Source organism: Brachycentrus maculatus, unplaced genomic scaffold (assembly GCF_059751285.1).
Source record: "Brachycentrus maculatus isolate JH-2025_06_01 unplaced genomic scaffold, ASM5975128v1 h1tg000244l, whole genome shotgun sequence".
Classification (NCBI taxonomy): domain Eukaryota; kingdom Metazoa; phylum Arthropoda; class Insecta; order Trichoptera; family Brachycentridae; genus Brachycentrus; species Brachycentrus maculatus.
The window spans coordinates 2,442,024-2,463,095 of NW_028280995.1; the positions used below are offsets into that span (position 1 = coordinate 2,442,024).

General features: G+C 29.2%; 3 protein-coding genes across 6 annotated transcripts in view; 2 read left to right on the top strand and 1 right to left on the bottom strand.

Annotated features, from left to right (window-relative positions):
• Positions 1-9,078, top strand: part of LOC148306326 (putative chitinase 10) — a 31,495-nt gene extending 22,417 nt beyond the window's left edge. The window contains exons 16-22 of the mRNA XM_088265207.1: positions 195-366; positions 2,627-2,732; positions 4,928-5,546; positions 6,980-7,070; positions 7,204-7,255; positions 8,543-8,626; positions 8,711-9,078. Of these exons, the coding sequence (XP_088121333.1) occupies positions 195-366; positions 2,627-2,732; positions 4,928-5,546; positions 6,980-7,070; positions 7,204-7,255; positions 8,543-8,626; positions 8,711-8,828 (1,242 nt within the window). The 3' untranslated portion in view covers positions 8,829-9,078. The remainder of the gene's footprint in view (positions 1-194; positions 367-2,626; positions 2,733-4,927; positions 5,547-6,979; positions 7,071-7,203; positions 7,256-8,542; positions 8,627-8,710) is intronic.
• A 3,575-nt stretch (positions 9,079-12,653) lies between these two features.
• LOC148306327 (transmembrane protein 120 homolog) overlaps positions 12,654-21,072 on the bottom strand; it is a 369,069-nt gene continuing 360,650 nt past the window's right edge. The window contains exon 7 of the transcript XR_015838025.1: positions 12,654-12,867. The gene's annotated coding sequence lies outside the window, so the exon portion shown is untranslated. The remainder of the gene's footprint in view (positions 12,868-21,072) is intronic.
• The window catches only part of LOC148306328 (putative chitinase 10), an 80,878-nt gene continuing 74,725 nt past the window's right edge, over positions 14,920-21,072 (top strand). For all 4 annotated transcript variants that reach the window (XM_088265270.1, XM_088265271.1, XM_088265272.1 and 1 more), the window contains exon 1: positions 14,920-15,137. In XM_088265270.1, the coding sequence (XP_088121396.1) occupies positions 15,132-15,137 (6 nt within the window). In that variant the 5' untranslated portion in view covers positions 14,920-15,131. The remainder of the gene's footprint in view (positions 15,138-21,072) is intronic.

A 21,072-nucleotide genomic window follows, 5' to 3' on the forward strand; every position in this document is an offset into this window, starting at 1 on the left:
AAAAAAACGAGTCGCAAAATTGTTTAATGTATAAGGGTTGAAAATGTATGATGAGATGCCTGAATGTATGAAGAATGAAAAGAGTCTGAAAGAATTTAAAAATAAATGTTTTGTTTACTGTAAGGCTAACTTAAGAAATAAAAAAATTAAATAAAAAATTTAAAATAACTGATCACTTTATATATTCTGATCAGATCTGCCCGAGAGTTCAACCAAACAATGACTCAAGAGGAGAATGGACCGTGGTACACTCTACATCTGCTGGCATAGAACCTTATGCCTACAAGGATAATCTATGGGTGGGATATGATGATATCGGTAGCGTGCAAAAGAAGGCCGAGTATGCTGCTCATGAAAGACTTGGAGGTGAGTTGGGTGATATTTAAATAAATTTAAAATTATACAAAATAAAGCTATGAGAATAGTACTCAAGAAAAATAGAAACAATAATATAAAAAAAAATTAGAGAAGAACTCAACTGGTTATCTATAAAAAAAAGATTAAAATTATATATGCTGATCTTTATATATAAATTTTAAACGATAAATTGCCCAAATATTTTAGGGATAAAATAGTGCCAAACAAAAATTTTCATGCACATATTACTAGAAATAAGGATAAAATAATTTTGCCATTGTTGAAAAAAACCGAGTCAAAAAATTGTTGAATGTAAAAGGGTTTGAAAATGTATGATGAGATGCCTGAATGTATGAAGAATAAAAAGAGTTTGAAAGAATTTTAAAATAAATGTTTTGTTAACTGTAAGGAGATGTAAATTTATATATATATATTTGTATATATATATATATATATATATATATATATATATATATATATATATATATATATATATATATATATATATATATATATATATATATATATATATATATATATATATATATATATATATATATATATATATATATATATATATATATATATATATATATATATATATATATATATATATATATATATATATATATATATATATATATATATATATATATATATGTATATGTATATATATATATATATATATATATATATATATATATATATATATATATATATATATATATATATATATATATATATATATATATATATATATATATATATACATATTTATGTATATATATGTGTGTGATGTAAATTGAGTGTAAATAATAGTTTAAATTACCGTAATGTTATAAACTATTATTTACACTTTATATTAGTATATATTACCGTAAGCTAAATAAAGAAATAAAAAATAAAAATATTTACTTGAATCAGCATTTAATAAATATTTTTTTTTTCAACATTTTTTGGTTTGTCCAAATCCTTGTTCACAAATCTGGGTTTATCCACTAAGGCAATCTCAATCTCAACATATGTAGATAATGGAGAATATGAATGTCTGGGTATTTGTAAAGGACTTATGTTAAAAGGGTCTCTGCTAAAACTTAGCAGGGCTTTTTTCCATGTAATCGGCGTTCCGGTACCTTTTTTAATGGATATAAGTATATTTTTTTAATTTTCAAAATGAATTTGACGAAACAATGTCTGAGCTCACGTAATTACAATCTATATTTATAAAATTCGTCAAAATGATAAAATATGGTATTGTAATGAATATTTGAATATTTTCTTTTAGTGAGTTCCCGGACTTTTTCCGAGAGTTTATAAGAGTTCCGGGACCTTTTTTGTTTAAAAAAAGCCCTGTAGCTTACTCATTCCTCAAATGTTATGGGATATTTTATAAATTAAAAAAAAAAAAAATATAATATATATATATATATATATATATATATATATATATATATATATATATATATATATATATATATATATATATATATATATATATATATATATATATATATATATATATATATATATATATATATATATATATATATATATATATATATATATATATATATATATATATATATATATATATATATATATATATATATATATATATATATATTTGTTTTCTGTTCGTCAAGTATTTTGTAATAAACTTTGTTTTTAACCAGGTTTATTTTTGGTACCCTTTTCGACCAGTTTCGACAGGCAGCTTGTTATCTCCAAGGATGGATACTACATATCCATCCCTGAAGATGATAAAGAGGGTTATACATATCGCTCACTCCTTTCAACAACGTTATAAATAAATAAAAAACTTGATTTTTCAGGAGATCGTTTTCTAAGTTTAAAAATATAGATTAAACCTGAATGTTTTTCTCCGTTTGAAAAATATGTAAAATAATTAAAAAAAAAAAATTAAACAATATCTTTTCTTCAAAATGCAAAAACAACACTTTCTACCCTGTAACGGGTAAATATTAAGTTAAAAATATGCCGCTTTTGCTGGGCATTCTGGGCATTCCGAAAACGTAGACAACTGAAAATTGACGATTTTTGATATATAACGTTGTTGAAAGGAGTGAACGATATGTAGAAGTTCAAAAATTTGAGAAGTGTGCTTGTCAATCATGGGTAGAATGGTGAATGTTACACGTGTATAAAGTGATCAAATAACCAGCCTTTGGTAAGGTCATAAGCCCTGTAAATACCCAGACTTCCACATTCTTCTTCATCTATGTGAAATGTCATAATGTATATTTTTTAGGTATAATGTTCTGGGCGGTGGACATGGATGATTTCATTGGTGAATGTCATCAAGTGCAGTATCCTCTAATTCATGCTGGAATAGAGGCGTACTTCAAAGCTCTTGGGTAACAATCCTTTGTTATTTTTTTTATAGTTTCTTTATTTTAAATTCTTTTGCATTATACAACATAAAATAAATACAAAAAATGTATAGAAAAACATATAAATACGAAAAAGATCCCACAAAGGCATGGCCTGTGTGTGGGTATACAATATATTTTAGGTCATAGTAAAGGGCACTGGTAAGAATACATAAGAAATACAACTAGAATAAAAGTGTTAATATAAAATACAACAAATACAAAATACTTGACGAACAGAAAACAAAAATATAAAAAAACGGAAAAATAAAATTATAATCTTGAAAAATAAAAAAATATGAAAAAGTAAAAAGTTAGCAAGCATGTACTACATGAGTGATACGTCTACAAGAAAAAGGAGCTTAAATCTGTCTCTTCAATATGTTTAGCGAAATTTTAAATCGAAAAAAACTTAGGTAATTGACGGCTAACACATAGTCTTTGTGGCATAAAAAAATAGTTTTGGAGCTATGAAAAATGTTAATTATTCAATGTCAGAAACTGGATTAGGGGAAGGCTAGTTGTTACAGGGGCAAGTTGTTACATTCTAAATAACTCTCCAACCACTACGGTTCTGTGGGTTACGTATCGCACAGCATGTCTAGGTATCGTGTCCGCAGTGCTCGACGGAATATCGCTCTTGTCGGTCGTGCGTAATTCAAATAAAACCGATAATAGTGTATTTCGATCTGAAAGTAACTTTCGTTGATTGATTTTGAAGTTTAATTGTTCTTCAACTATAAGAGGTAAGTCGATTCAAAGTAAATTAGTAAAACTCTACATGTCTCTGCTTACATTCAGATAATATATAAAAAAATAACACTTTCCCTGTTAGTGTTATAACAATTTGTTTTTATTTTGGGTGAGAGGGGCTAGTTGTCACAACGATGGGGGGGGCAAGTTGTTACTGTAGCAACTAGCCCCACAACGTTTCCCTTTTACTTCAAATGGCATATTTATATAAAAATATAAAACCATTTATTATTATTGTTCTAGAATTTATACAACAATGGTACGGACATATAAAAAAAAACTATAAAGGTGAAATTTCAGAGGAGACCTGCAAGAAATAACAGAAAAATATCTATTCGAAGAGTTGCTGAAGTATACAAAGTAAATTTTATGACGTCACTTCGTTACATAAAACGTCGAGAGAATGGTCCAACCACAGCTAACTTAGTGGGTTATAATAAACCTCAGCCAAATATTTTTTGTCGATCAGGAAAAGGAGCTTACACCATACATTTTTCAATATTTCATGGCCTATCAACTACTGAAGAAGTTAGCATTTGAATATGCTTTTAAAAATCGAATTCCTGATCCCAATAATTGGAATGATAATAATACAGTAACAAAAGATTGGTTGAAAACAGGCCACTAAATAAATTTAAAAAAAAACATTTCGAGAAAACAGTCGAAGAAACTGAAGAAGAAGCAAGTGTTGGATTCTTCTTCCAACTCAGAACATGAAGAATGCCTGTGTTTAGTATGCACGAAAAGTTTTGATTGCTCTAAACCTGGACAGGAATGGATTCAGAGAATCACATGCAATAATAGGGCTCACATTTACTGCATTCGTGGCGATAAAGTTAATTTTACATGCCCAAATTGTGATTCGGACAGAGATTTAAGCGATTTAATATTAAAAACTTAATTTTACATGTTATTATATTTACTCTACATATTGTTGTTAACAATTATATATATGTTTTATTTTTGTTTTAGTTCGTAACAACATGCCCCCACCTTGTAACAACTTGCCTCCGTGTGGGGCAAGTTGTTACAGTTTTTCAAATGTTTTAAATATGCCATAATTATTTTTGTGGACTTTGTTGGTACATATTTCAATTGTTTTATTATATTTTAATATATGTACATTAAGATATAATCAATATTATGTGTCTCAAAATAAACGGTTACCAAATATTTAGATTTTAATTTTTTTGTAACAACTAACCCCCCCTTTTCCTAAGCACCCTTTGGGCGTTTTTGCACTACACGGAATTACACGGGATTTCACCATTTACACTTACTACCCGCGACGGGGACAATGATGAAAGAAAGTGTGATTTTAACAAGTTGTACATCATTTGTCAATGAAGGAACAGCCGATAAGGAAAAATAGAAACATCAATATATGGATTAATTGTAATCATAGACACATAATCTATTTTTTTTAGTTTGCCGTATAAAAAGCCTCGTCCATTAACGACTTCCACTTCTCCAGCTAGTATCTCTACGTCGCTCACCACGTCTTCCAGTGGTTCTTCTACCATTGCCACATTTAATTTATCTCCATCTATGACCACCACACTAAGTACCACTTTATCCACAACTGTCTCCTCCACCACTGGCTCCTCTACCACTGGCTCCTCAACCACTGGCTCCTATACCACTGGCTCCTCAACCACTGGCTCTTCTACCACTGGTTCGTCTACCACTAATACATCAACCACATCAACAATCTCACCACCTACGACCACCACACTGACCACAACACAGTCAACTACAACCCCTCCTACAATCACCACAACTACAATTTCTCCTCCTACGACTCCATCTACCGCTAGTACTTCTACCAGTCCTGATACGACCACCAAACTTACTAGTACATCGTCTACTACCACTTCAACTACTGTTCCCTCACTTATGGCTACGACACCAAGTACAACAACATCTACTTCTAGTCCTTTCACCACTACATCATCTAGCACCATTTCTTCCACCACTATTCCAACTACTTCGAACCATCAAAATACCATCGATTCCCAAACAACCTCTAGCAGCACCGCCAAACGGGTAAGCATGAAATATTATACTCATCGATTTAAATAAAGAAATATGTAATTTATATTTGAAGCACTAACTTTTTGATTTTCCATTTTATAATCAAAATGTAACTTATTATTTTTTGACATCTCATCAAAGATGAAGAAGAATATGGAATATTTGATAAGATGTCAAAAAATAATATGAAAATAACTCCTGTAATTGGAGATAATCCAGATTTTGTGAACAAGTATTTGGACACACTCAAAATGTTGTAAAATGTAACTTAGTTTTAAAATCACTTTAAATATTTTATTATATTTAAACATCATGCTGATGGTCAAGCTGATTTATACATCACAACTGTGATAGATGTATAAATCTCCTAAAAAGATACCTCTGATTAAAAATCTGTTACTAAAAAAATACTTGATTAAAAATCCTAATAAATTAAATTAAATTATTGCTGTATAATTTATATTTGAAGCACTAACTTAGTAATTTTCCATTTTATAATGAAAATGTAACTTAGTTTTAAAATCACTTTAAATATTTTATTATATTTAAACATCATGCTGATGGTCAAGCTGATTTATACATCACATCTGTGATATATGTATAAATCTCCTAAAAAGATACCTCTGATTAAAAATCTGTTACTTAAAAAATACTTGATTAAAAATCCTAATAAATTAAATTAAATTATTGCTGTATAATTTATATTTGAAGCAATTGCTTTGTGATTTTTCTATTTTATAATCAAAATGTAACTTAGTTTTAAAATCACTAAATATTTGTTAAAAATCTGTTACTTATACTTGATTAAAAATCCTTTAAACATTCAATAAATTAAATTAAATTACTGCTGTATAATTTATATTTGAAGCAATTACTTTGTGATTTTTCTATTTTATAATCAAAATGTAACTTAGTTTTAAAATCACTAAATATTTGTTAAAAATCTGTTACTTATACTTGATTAAAAATCCTTTAAACATTCAATAAATTAAATTAAATTACTGCTGTATAATTTATATTTGAAGCAATTACTTTGTGATTTTTCTATTTTATAATCAAAATGTAACTTAGTTTTAAAATCACTAAATATTTGTTAAAAATCTGTTACTTATACTTGATTAAAAATCCTTTAAACATTCAATAAATTAAATTAAATTATTGCTGTATAATTTACATTTGAAGCAATTACATTGTGATTTTTCTATTTTATAATCAAAATGTAACTTTGTTTTAAAATCACTAAAAATATTTTATTATAACTTAGTTATAATGTCTACCGGTTTCGAAGCTAACCGCTACTTTACCAAGACTGATTATAAAGAAGCGCTTAGCTTCGAAACCGGTAGGCATTATACATAATTAAGTTGTAATAAAATATTTATAGTGATTTTAAAACAACACTAAAAACATTTTAATTTAAGAAATATGTACATGTTTTTTTTTAGGATGAAACAATAAATGAAAACAATTCAGCGCAAGGAGAGACAAACGATTTCTTTGATATAATAAAACTATTTGATTTTGTACAAAAAATTGGTAAGATTCGTCTTCTACTTAGGCCATAATAAGGCATTCAATTAAATAAATATATTCTTTTAGTGACAGAAATATCCTTTAAAAACATCCTTTTATTTTTTTACGCTTTTTGATTTGTTGCCATTTTTTTCAGGTGGCATTGAGAAATTACAAAAACTGTTGACAACATTGGCAGGCACTGGGAGGTTCGTATGTATTCTATAATACTCGTATATTAATAAAAAATAAAGAAGCTTTTTATTAAGCAGAAACTCTTATATTAGTATGTGAGGTCCGAATCCTGGATTATGATCACACACATCGCTCACTTCTTTCAAGAACGTCATAAATAAAAAAAAACTAGATTTTTCAGTAGAACTTTTTAAAGTTTAAAAATATAATACAATGTTTTAAAAATAAATATCAAGTCACTTATTGAACTTTTTACTGTGCAAAAGATCTTTTCAGGTAAAACCTGAAGGTGAAAAATATATGGTTATATTTTAAAAAATAATTAAACAATACCTTTTCTTCAAAATGCAAAAACAACACTTTTTGCCCTGTAGCGGGTGAATATTAAGTTAAAAATATGCCTCTTTTGCTGGGATATAGTACATTTTCTGGGCGTTCCGAAAACATGCACAACTGAAAATTGACGATTTTTCGATGATTCTTGAAAGGAGTGAGCGACATGAGAAACGCCAGAAAATACCATTTTCATTTTTATTATTTAAGCTTATAATTTGAACAGATAATTTATTTACAACATTTTGAGTATGTCCAAATACTTGTTTACATTTACATACCAAAAGCTTCTTTACATCTCACCAATAGATGTCTCTAGTAACGTTCTAGTGATTCAAGAACAAGGTTTCTAAATTGGTTCATATATATTGAATTTCCGAGAATTTGAGTAGTGTGGTTGTCAATAATGGGTAGAATTGGTGAATGTTACACGTGTGTAAAGTGATCACAAAAACCAGCCTATGACGGTCGTCAGCCCCGTAAATGCCCAGAAAATGTATGGAATATTCTTCTTCATCTTTGATGAGATGTCAAAAAATAATATGAAAATAACTCCTGTAATTGGAGATAATCCAGATTTTTTGAACAAGTATTTGGACACACTCAAAATGTTGTAAATAAATGTTAGATTGTCAAAAATATCAAATCTCCCAATGTTCACCGATTTTTATTTTTATTTATTTTTTATATAATAAAAAAATAATTGTGTTTTTATTATTTACAAAAATACTTCCATTTAATACTATTTCTGCAACTTAAGCGGCTCATTATTAGAAAAAGGTATCAAATTGTGGTAGAGTGGGTTCGAGCCGAGGACCACAACCCGACACGAATGAATGCTTTCTTTTTTCCATTTAACGCAACTTAGCCACATCAACGCGTGGCCAGCAGTAAAAGATAAAATGTAATATTTAAAATGTGAAATGAACATTTAAAAAATTGTTTAATTAATATTAACTATTTTTCAGCTCATCACAAGCTCCAAGTTCTATAACGTATATTTGTGAAACGAATACAAAGCCATCGATCGAAATCGAATCCAACATAGAAGAGTGAGTTCTTGTAATTACAAAGTAATACGATACACCAAACAAATAAAGTTCTACAAACTAAATCTAATTTGGTTTCTTTTTCAGCCCTTCGATCACTCCAAGACTAAATCTGCCATCGGATTATCCGAAAAATCCGACTGGAAATGGTAACATTCACATCACTAATAGTAACGTTTCGATATTTTGGAATCCTATTTATTAGTTTCGTTAGTGATGAATAGTTTTGGTTAAATTTTAATAAATAAAAACAAATACATCAAGTATCACTGTTTATCAAGAACTTACTTATAACAACCTACTTATAATATTTCTTATAATAATATTGCTTACCTACTTATAAAAATATTTCAGACTACTCGTGTATATTTCGTAAATATAAATAACGTATGTATATATTGTACAGAATTAAAATTCAAATAAAATCTTTGAAAATGCAAAAAAGTTTAAAAACAGTTAGTTGTTTCATTTACAAAATAATATTATATGTACCATATATACATGTATTTTATTTTAAGTTATTTTTCCGGAAATTTTACAGCAGTTACATAAATACATTTACAATGAGTAACAAAAAAACTTGTATTTACTACATTCCTTTATAAAATTTCACATATCGCTCACTCCTTTCAACAACGTCATTTATCAATATACTTGATTTTTCAGGAGATCGATTTTAAAGTTTAAGAATATTAATAAAATATATTAAAAATAAATATCAAGCCACTTAGTGAACTATTTTCTGTGCAACAGATCTTTTTAGGGAAAACCTGAATGTTTTTTCTCCGTTTGAAAAATATTTATCATATTTAAAAAAAATAATTAAACAATACCCTTTCTTCAAAATGCCAAAACAACACTTTTCTGCTCTGTAGCAGGTAAATATTAAGTTATTATTTTTTCATTTTTGATATATGACGTTGTTGAAAGGAGTGAGCCATATGTCATTAAATATAAATACCTGGAAAAGATCAATGCTCATGTCCAATATATATATATATATATATATATATATATATATATATATATATATATATATATATATATATATATATATATATATATATATATATATATATATATATATATATATATATATATATATATATATATATATATATATATATATATATATATATATATATATATATATATATATATATATATATATATATATATATATATATATATATATATATATATATATATATATATATATATATATATATATATATATATATATATATATATATATATATATATATATATATATATATATATATATATATATATATATATATATATATATATATATATATATATATATTTATAATATTTTGACATCTCATCACAGATGAAGAAGAATATGGAAGTCTGGGCATTTACGGGGCTGACGACCGTCATAGGCTGGTTTAAGTGATCACTTTACACACGTGTAACATTCACCAATTCTACCCATTATTGACAACCACACTACTCAAATTCTTGGAGGTTCTATATATATATGAACCAATTTAGAAACCATATTCTTGAATCACTTATTTTTGAAGAACTTCACTAGAGACATCTATTGGTGAGATGTAAAGAAGCTTTTTATTAAGCTAAAACTCTTATATTAGTATGTGAGGTCCTCCAAATCCTGGATTTCAATCACACACTTGAGAAACGTCAGAAAATACCATTTTCATTTTTATTATTTAAGCTTATAATTTGACCAGATAATTTATTTACAACATTTTGAGTGTGTCCAAATACTTGTTCACAAAAACTTTTTGTGAACAAGTATTTGGACACACTCAAAATGGTGTACATATATATATATATATATATATATATATATATATATATATATATATATATATATGGTATTTAAACCCAAAAATTACTCATTAAAGGTACCGCCCATAACTATAAATGGACAAGAAGTTAAGCGGGTAAGTAGCTTCAAGTATTTGGGACATATCCTACAGGAGAACTGTGCGGATGATGAGGACATCAAGCGCCAGTATCGTGCTCATTGCGTGCGGTCCAATATGCTGACACGCCGCTTTGCCCACTGCTCCGCGCAGGTAAAAAATAGACTGTTCCAAGTGTTGTGTACGCAGCAATACGGCAGCGAACTATGGTGTAAGGTTACACAACGAAGCTTAAAGAGCATGAAAATATGCTACAATAACGGCTACAGAGCTTTAATGAAGTTACCCCGACACTGCAGCGCGAGTGGTATGTTTGCCACAGCACGCCTACCACATTGGGATGGCCTGTTAAGGCACCGAGTGGCAGGCTTCCGGGAGAGGCTGATGAAGAGCTCCAACCTCATCATAAAGCGGCTTGTGGAGCACAGATGGGGGCTGGACATGTGGCGGCATTGGAGCGCAGTGCTGCGTTTGCCAGCGAGCTAATTTTCGTCTACATCTCTCCAAATTTATTATTATTTTTATTTTTATTTTTATTTTTATTTTATTTTATTTTTATTTTTTAATATTTCTTTCAATTTCTTATTTCCTTCTTATTTCTAATTTCATTGTTTAAATAAAATGTTGTAAAACATATATGGCTGACTAAGTATTGCACCCACCACTTAGTCAAGCTGGAATAAAGAGTTAAAAAAAAAAAAAAAAAAAAAAAAAAAAATATATATATATATATATATATATATATATATATATATATATATATATATATATATATATATATATATATATATATATATATATATATATATATATATATATATATATATATATATATATATATATATATATATATATATATATATATATATATATATATATATATATATATATTTATTTATTATTTTTTTTATATGCAGACAGAGACGTATTTAGACACGAGAAGTTTTTTTTTTAAATTACCGTCGAAGCGACTCTGAAATGTACCTATGGCTTATGCAACACCGCTTATCATTACTTAACTCAGGGTTTGCGAGTTCTTGTAATTAAATATGCATAAAAGTATGTGTGAATAAAAATAATAACCCAAAATAAATAAATAAATTTACTAAATTACTGCAATATTTCTCGACTGCACGCAGTGTCATCTTGCAACGATGGTGTATTGACCTTTGCACAAGTTGTCCGCAGGACTATAGATGCTGCAATAACTTGATTGCAGATGACTCTTTAAAAACTGGTTTCACTCTCATTTCACCTTCCACACATCCTTGCAATCTCACCTTACTATCGCTCATCCTCGTAGGTGCATTTACAATTTATTATTATCACATGTATTTGAATGGATGTGTCCGAATGGAGGCCGAGTTTGAAAAACAGACCTGGAAATGTAGTGAGAGCTCTCATAGGTGCTTTTATCATCATTAATGTATTATTGTAACTACCCGTAGGGTTTGGCAGAGAGAATAGAAGGCCAAACCAATCTGTCTTTGCACACAATCTTCGCCTCTTCCACATTCGTGCACATACACGCCAATTATTCCGACTCCCTGGTTCTTCACGCTTCACTTTACATTATGGTTGAAATCAGGATTCCGCTGTGTGCCGTACGCTCTATTCCCAGCATTCACTCCCTTTTCTATATCTTTATCAATCTCTCCATCCTTAAAAAACATACTTCCCAAATATCTAAAACCATCTACACGGGTGGATAGTTTTGAAGCAGTTTAAAATTTCCCCAATTACTACTTTCATCCTTTTTTATATATAAATATACATAACTGTCCACCTAGATTTAAATATATATATATATATATATATATATATATATATATATATATATATATATATATATATATATATATATATATACATTTATATATATATATATTTAAAAAAAATCTAGGTGGACAGTTACATTCCCATTGGAAAAAAATATTTTGTCTTCTGCTCCACATACTGTTGTAATAGATACGGGTGACAAAAATGTAAGCTTGGAATTTAAATAAATAATACTAATGACAAAAAAAAATGTCGAATAACATCCGACATGGGACCTAAGAGGAAAAAATCGATGTCGAATGAGATTCGACATTGGACCAGTAAGGGATGTGTATTTTATTTTTTATTATATTTTATTTTATTTTATTGGAAGGAAAAACAACAGTTACAATATATGATAAATCAGAATACCAAAAAAATCATGAGTACCAATTACAGTTCTTCACAACTATGCATAAGAAAAGTCTATATATATGAAGAGACATGAGACAAGGATGGGATAAAGAGAAAAGGAGATGGCAGTGATAGGAAAAGAAGAAAAGGATAGGACTGGGAATAGAATTACCCTTTTAGGTTTATAAGATTTCGAACAATTTAGCTTTAAAGTTTGAAAGATTAGAGTAAAACAATATATATATATATATATATATATATATATATATATATATATATATATATATATATATATATATATATATATATATATATATATATATATATATATATATATATATATATATTATATATATAAACATATTAAATATAAATTTGTTTTATTTTTATTTTTAACTCTTGTTTTTGGAATGACAAGAGGATATAATTATTTTACGTTAAAATGAGTCGTTGAGCATGATTCAGTAATCAAAGGGTTTTCTAAAACGCACCCAAGTCATCACCAACCGGTAATATGTACGAATATGTATCTCGTATGTATAATACTGCCGTTGCAGTGGACGCATCACTGTAGTGCTGCCCCATTACGTTATTCGGTATTTCGATGGTTTTTCCGAGTCGTGTAATATAGTCGTTAAGAAACCAGTCTGCGGTGTGCGTCCACTAGCAATACCGGAGTCGACACATCGCTCACTCCTTTCAACAACGTCATACATAAAAAACTTGATTTTTCAGGAGATTACAATAAAATGTATCAAAAATAAATATCAAGCCACTTGAGCCGTAGCAGTTCATTATTAGAAATAGGTATCAAATTGTGGTAGAGTGGGTTTGACTTGAGGAACTGTCCGCGACATTAACCACGGGACAACAACCCGACACTGAAAAGTACTCGTAAGAACTAAAAAAATTCTGTATGGAAAGGTACTTTGAATTATTGTTAGGAACGTGCTCCGAATTATTAAACCATGTTGTAGATTAACGACAGCAACAAAAACTTTTTAATTATTTTTTAAACCGTCTAAATTGAAAAAACACAAGATAATTAACATAAAAAGGAATTGATTGGATGTCGCTCACTCCTTTCAACAAAGTCATATATCAAAAATCGACAATTTTCAGTTATGCATGTTTTCGGAATACCTAGAAAATGTACTATACCCCAGCAAAAGAGGCATATTTTTAACTTAATATTTACCCGCTACAGGGCAGAAAGTGTTGTTTTTGCGTTTTGTAGAAAATGTATTGTTTAATTATATTTTTGATTTTTCTAAATATTTATCAAATGGAAAAAAAACAATTAGGTTTTTTCCTAAAAAGATCTGTTGCACAGAAAAAAGTTCAATAAGTGGCTTGATATTTATTTTTAATACATTTTATTATATTTTTAAACTTAAACATTCTTCTGAAAAATCTAGTTTAAAAAAAATATATATTCAAGTTCTTGAAAGGAGTGAGCGATATGTTTCCTCATCGGTCTCGCACACATTATTTTATTTATACGTATTTTCGTACAAGAGCATATATGTGAGTGATTATATAAAATTATAATTTATTCACAACATTTTGAGTGTATCCAAATACTTGTCCACACTCAAAATGTTGTAAATAAATTAACTAGTAAAATAAGCTAAAAAATAATAAAAATTAATTGATATTTTTTGGCGTTTCTCATGTATGTGATTATAATCCAGGATTCGGACCTCACATACTAATACAAGAGTTTCTGCTTAAAAAAAACTTCTTTTCATCTCTCTAATGGGTCTCTTGCGAAATTCTAGTGATTCAAGAATAATGTTTCAAAATTGGATCATATATATATAGAGCTTCCAAGAATTTGAGTAGTGTGGTAGTCAATCATGGGTAGAATAGGAAAATATTACACCTGTGTAAAGTGATCACTTTAACCAGCCTATGACGGTCTTAAGCCCCGTAAATGCCCAGACTTTAATATCCTTCTTCATCCATGTTGAGATGTCAAAAAATAATAAAATACGAGATAAAAATATCTCGATAAAACGAAAACATGCATGACGCAATATGGGAATTAGTGACCGATTCAAAATCAAGGTGATTTATTTAATGTCTGGCCTCTTAATTATGCGAAGAAAAAATCATAATATGAGCGGATAAATATTGTATATAAATTCGCTTTACCAAACTAGTTTGAATTCCCACTGTTAAGGCATAAAGCGCTAAAACAAGTCCAGTCGTTATCTGATCGCCATAGAAGCGGGAAGGTTTGCTGTAATCGGTTTTAGTATCTGTACGATTCAACACATGAAAACAATAACAAACCGTCATATGTGCAGTTCAAAAACAATGTTTTAACTTCAAGTTGGCAGTGCTAATAATTCACAGTCGAAAAAATTAAAACTATCGTGTGAGTGGTTGATACTGTCTGGAAACTTACTGAAGAGATGCAGGTAAATATTAAAAACATTTTATAAAAAAAAAAACAAAAATTATATTTACAACATTTTGAGTGTGTCCAAATACTTGTTCACAAAATCTGGATTATCTTCAATTACAAGAGTTATTTTCATATTATTTTTTGACATCTCATCAAAGATGAAGGAGAATATGGAAGTCTGGGCATTTACGGGGCTGACGACCGTCATAGGCTGGTTTCTGTGATCACTTTACACACGCGTAACATTCACCAATTCTACGCATTATTGACAACCACACTATTAAAATTATTGGAAGTTCTACATATATATATGAACCAATTTTGAAACGTTGTTCTTGAATCATTAGAACTTCACTAGAGACATCTATTGGTGAGATGAAAATAAGCTTTTTAATTAGCAGAAAGTCTTTTATACCAGGCTCAGCCCTTCGTCAGCCCCGTAAATGCCCAGACTTGCATATTCTTTTTCATCTTTGATGAGATGTCAAAAAATAATACAGAAGTAATAGCTTAGAAACACTCTCCTTATCATTCCTGGTTCATATTGTGTAATACCACTTTATTAAACACTGATTCGTGACTACCGGTTTCGGAATAATCATTCTGTAATCAGGTTATTACAATGAAATTGTTACGGTCGGATATTTATACAAAAATATTTTTTTTAAAGACAGAATGAAGACAAATGAATCACAATGGGAATATCTTTAAAAGTGGACTTCAAGTTAATTTATTTTTTATTTTTTAACACCCAGCAAAGAGTGGAATAAAGAAAAAATAATAAAAATAATAAAAAAAACATATATACATATAAAGAAAATAGTATTTGGCTGGTTTTAGTGTAAATACCCAAAGACACGTATAAAATGAACATACTCGTAATACTTATGTACGTTTGTGTGAATCTACAAAATATATGAAATTTTAATAAATTCTAATGAGACATTTTGAAACTTTTGAGCTTTTTCTGTGAGTTAAAAGAAAACGTATTTTAAATATTAAAAGCATTGTTAACTTTGTGGTATGATAATATAACACTCTCCTTATCATTCATCGTTCACTTTGTGTAATACTTAAGTGAATGATGAATGATAAGGGGAGTGTTTAAAGAAAATGAGTCCCTGCAATCACATAGTGTCTATGCATTAGCTGAAAATGAAAAAAAAAAAACCACATAAGTTTTAAAAATTATTTAATTTTTCATACAGAACTAAAAGGAAAAATGACGGTATTTTTATCTAAATTTAATTCATAAAAAATATATACACAAAATCTTAAAATCGGTTGTTATTATTCAAGGATACTTCGTCCAAATAAACTAATGAAGGATGCACGCGAGCATATTTTTACCGTGGTTAAAGTTTAAAGGTAATATTTTATATACATAGTATGTAAATTATAAATTGGTATTATGCCCCGGTCTTTAATGCCAAGGATGCTTATAAAACTCGTCTCATCCATACATTTTATAACTGTAAGCTGTGACGTGAATACGCTACGCTCTCCAAAAAACAAAGTTCAACTTTTCCACCCTCCTACGCAATATACACACACACACACACACACACACACACACATATATATATATATATAAATACATTGATTAAATTCAAAACGTTTAAACATTTCTGTATTTCTCATACTTTTTTCCTTATCCACTTTGTGAAAGGTGGTCTGGTCTATCAGTGAGGTAATTACTAAAACTAGGAAACTTCGAAACACATGTTCTTCGTAAAAACAACATTTAGGAGTTTTTTCCCGTTTTTTAAATCATATTTTCATATGGTGTACGGAGTACGTGGAAGTTTTTGGTGTCGTAAGGGAAGGGTAACTTTAACCGAACCATGAGTATAGTAATGTTTTAGAATTAGTACATAAATCCTGATGATGACAGTTAGGATTCTAATGATAGATAGTAATGTCTCAGACGATTCTTAAAAGTTATTATAGAGGGTTTTATACGGTTTTTTTTTTATTTTATTTTTGTTTTATAATAAAAATAACATTTAGGATTTTTACGGAGTGTGTGGAAGTTTTGGTACGGGAATGTAATTAATTTTGAGTATTTCAATGTTTTAGAATTTAATAAACCCTGATGATGACAATGTTCTTGTCGAAACTAGTTGGATAAAGTGTACCAATATAAAGTGGCTAAAACAAGGTTGTTTTATTTTATAAAGTTTATAAAATGTGCCACAAAGTATCTGCGAAAAACATTCAAGAAACGAAAAATATTCAAGACATTTTCATCGACTTGAATTTTGTTGGATTTAAAAAAATATAATAATAATAATAATAAAACCCTTATCCGCACCCAATGGTGCATAGGGCACTGCGTCATATAAACGCAGTGTTATCTTGATCGTTTACACACGAAGGAAAGGTGATCAGCCCTCCGCTTCAGGTACCAGTCCAGGGTAATATTAAATAAATATTACAGTGAAAAAAAATAAAGCAATGATTTACGTATTTTTATATTAACGTCTAGATGAAGAAGAATATGGAAGTTGTATATATTACATCCTTCAATTGACACATTCTTTCTTTACTTTCAGTTTCACTTTCATTTTAGTCATGACTTTTTTTGCTTTTTGATTACAACAGAATTGAATAGAGTATTGACCTTTTCTGATGTGGGTTAGTATTTTTAGATACTAATAAGTTCAAAGAATGGTTTTAAATGTCACTAAAGGAACATAACACCATAATAGGACCATGTTATGCAGAAACCATCCAACTCACAAATTGGCTAACAGAGATAATTGCATTTGAATGTTATCAGAATTTAAAAATATAGCATCTCTATGTCAACCTCTATAGTGTGTCCAAATACTTGTTCACAACTCTGGATTTTTTCCAATTATAATATCCAATTGGATATTTTTTAATTTAATTTTAAAACCCTTATCCGCACCCCAATGGTGCATAGGGCACTGTGTCATATTAACGCAGTGTTATCTTGATCGTTTACACATATAGGAAAGGTGATCAGCCCTCCGCTTCAGGTACCAGTCCATGGTAATATTGAATAAATATTACAGTGAAAAAATCACTTATATTTATTTTACCCCCCTTGGGAATCGAACCCGGGACCTCCAGAACGGTAGCCGAGCGTGCTGACCATTACACTACGGAGGCGGACAAAATCCAAAACAAAATTGGATATAATCCGATTTTATGAACAAGTCGCTCACTCCTTTCAAGAACGTCATAAATCAAAAATCGTCAATTTTCAGTTTTGCATGCTTTCGGAATGCCCAGAAAATGTACAATATCCCAGCAAAAGAGGCGTATTTTTAACTTAATATTTACCCGCTACAGGGCAGAAAATGTTGTTTTTGCATTTTGAAGAGAAGGTATTGTTTAATTATTTTTTGAAATATACTAAATATTTTTCAAATGGAGAAAAAACCTTCAGGTTTTACCTAAAAAGATCTGTTGCACAGTAAATTGTTCAATAAGTGGCTTGATATTTATTTTTAATACATTGAGTTATATTTTAAAAATTTAAAAACGTTCTCTTGAGAAATCAAGTTTTTTGATTTATGACGTTTTTGAAAGGAGTGAGCGAAGTATTTGGACACACTCAGAAATGTTGTAAATAAATTAACTGGTCAAATTATAAGCTAAACTAATAAAAATTGAATAGGATATTTTCTAGCGTTTCTCATGTATGTGATTATAATCCAGAATTCAGACATCACATACAAATGAAAGAGTCTATGCTCAATAAAAAGCTTCTTTCATCTCCCCAATAGATGTCTCTAATGAAATCCTAGTGATTCAAGCATTTTTTCGAAATTGAACCATATTTATATAGAAGTTCCAAGAATTTGAGTAGTGTGGTTGTCAATCATAGGTAGAATTGGAGAATGGCAGACGTTTGTAAAGTGATCACTTAAACCAGCCTATGACGGTCGTTGTCCCCATAAATGCTCAGACTTCCATATCCTTCTTCATCTTTGTTGAGATGTCAAAAAAATCACTGTCAAATGGTAGAAATTAGGTTTGTTTTAATATAAGAAGCTTTATTTACTGTATGTCGTATTCAAAATATTGATTATTTTATCAATAAGGCAAAATTTCGTACAAGTGCATGTCAGACCTAGTTCAACAGATGTCGCTGCCATTACCCTAAAAAGCTGTTTAAAAAGAATTTTGTACTTATCACAGGTACCTTAAAAAATGTATATATTCGAATGCAACGTTGTGTCAAAAATATATAAATAAATAGTATTACATGTAAAAATTTTAAGTAAATCACTTGTATAACTAAACGACCATGAAACTTCAGTGTGTAGATACCATACTCACGGAAAACCTGTTGGACCACGTTACTTTGACATACAACAGCAAAATGTAACTGAATAAATTTGTATCATGTCAGATAATTTCATAAAAAAAGTATTCATCATTTAACGTTCTTTTTCAAACCCTTATCCGCACGCAACGGTGCATAGGGCACTGCAACACTTTAATATAGTAGAATGTAAAACAATGAGGTATTAATCATTTGATGTAATACGAACAAAATGTAATAAAATAAGGTATTTATTATTTAATGTAATACAATAAGGCATTCATCATTTGATGTCATACGAACAAGATGTAATAAATAAGGTATTCATTATTTAATGTAATACAATAAGGTATTCATCATTTGATGTAATACGAATTTAATGTAATAAAATAAGGTATTCATTATTTAATGTGAGACAATAAGGCATCGCTCAGGAAGGCGTCCTGCCCAACACCTTGGCCATTCTCCAGCCCATGGGATCAAGAGGAAGGCGTTTAATTTGTCGGCTCATCTTTTCCCCGCTCCAGACTCAGCCCACTCGATGGCCCGAGACCGATTGACGACGTTTTAATCCATTCATTTTTTGTATATCGTAGTCATACAGGAGAAAGTGACTAAGTGCATTTATTACAGAAACGTAATCATTGACTATTTGTTATCTTACTAGCTTAATATTGCCCTGAAAAAATCCCAAAGCGATTTCAAACTTGGAAGTATAATATATAGACTTGCTAAAAATGACTAACTGCATTTATGTTTATATTAAATGGCCCTCTGAACATTTTACGTTTTGGTAGTTGGTCACTTACTCCTGTACGACTACGATATCATTATCATCATCATCTTATTATTATTATTATTATTATCCATGTCTTTATAAGCGCCCTTGAGGTAGTATTTTACGAAAATGGCGCTATCCAAATTATCCAAATTATTGTATTATTATTATTTATCATTTGATGTAATACGAACACTATGTAATAAAATAAGGTATTCATTGTTTAATGTAATACAATAACGTATTCAACACATTGAAAAAACAGACCCAAATATGTATCGATACTGGCGGCAGCCACTTGATGGATATCATCTTTTTTCATTTTCATTTTCATTCAAACCTTTATCCGCACCCCAACGGTGCATAGGGCACTGCATTATAAAAACTCAGTGTTATCTTGATCGTTAACACACGAAGGAAAGGTGATCAGCCCTCCGCTGCAGGTACCAGTCCAGGATAATATGGAATAAATATTAGAGTGAAAAATCACTTACATTTATTTGACCCCCCTGGAAATCGAACCCGGTACCTCCAGAACGGTAGCCGAGCGTGCTGGCCATTACACTACGGAGGCGGACATACAAAAAAAAATTAAGGTCCAAATAAAGATTTCCATCACGAAATTTGTTTTTAAATTTAGTTTAAAGTTAATAAAAAACAAAATTAGATTAGCAGCTGTCCAGTTCACAAATCGCTCACTCCTTTCAAGAACGTCATAAATAAAAAATCGTGAATTTTGAGTTGTGCATATTTTCGGAATGCCCAGAAAATGTACTATATACCAGCAAAAGCGGCATATTTTTAACTTAATATTTACCCGCTACAGGGCAGAAAATGTTGTTTTTGCATTTTGATGAAAAGGTATTGTTT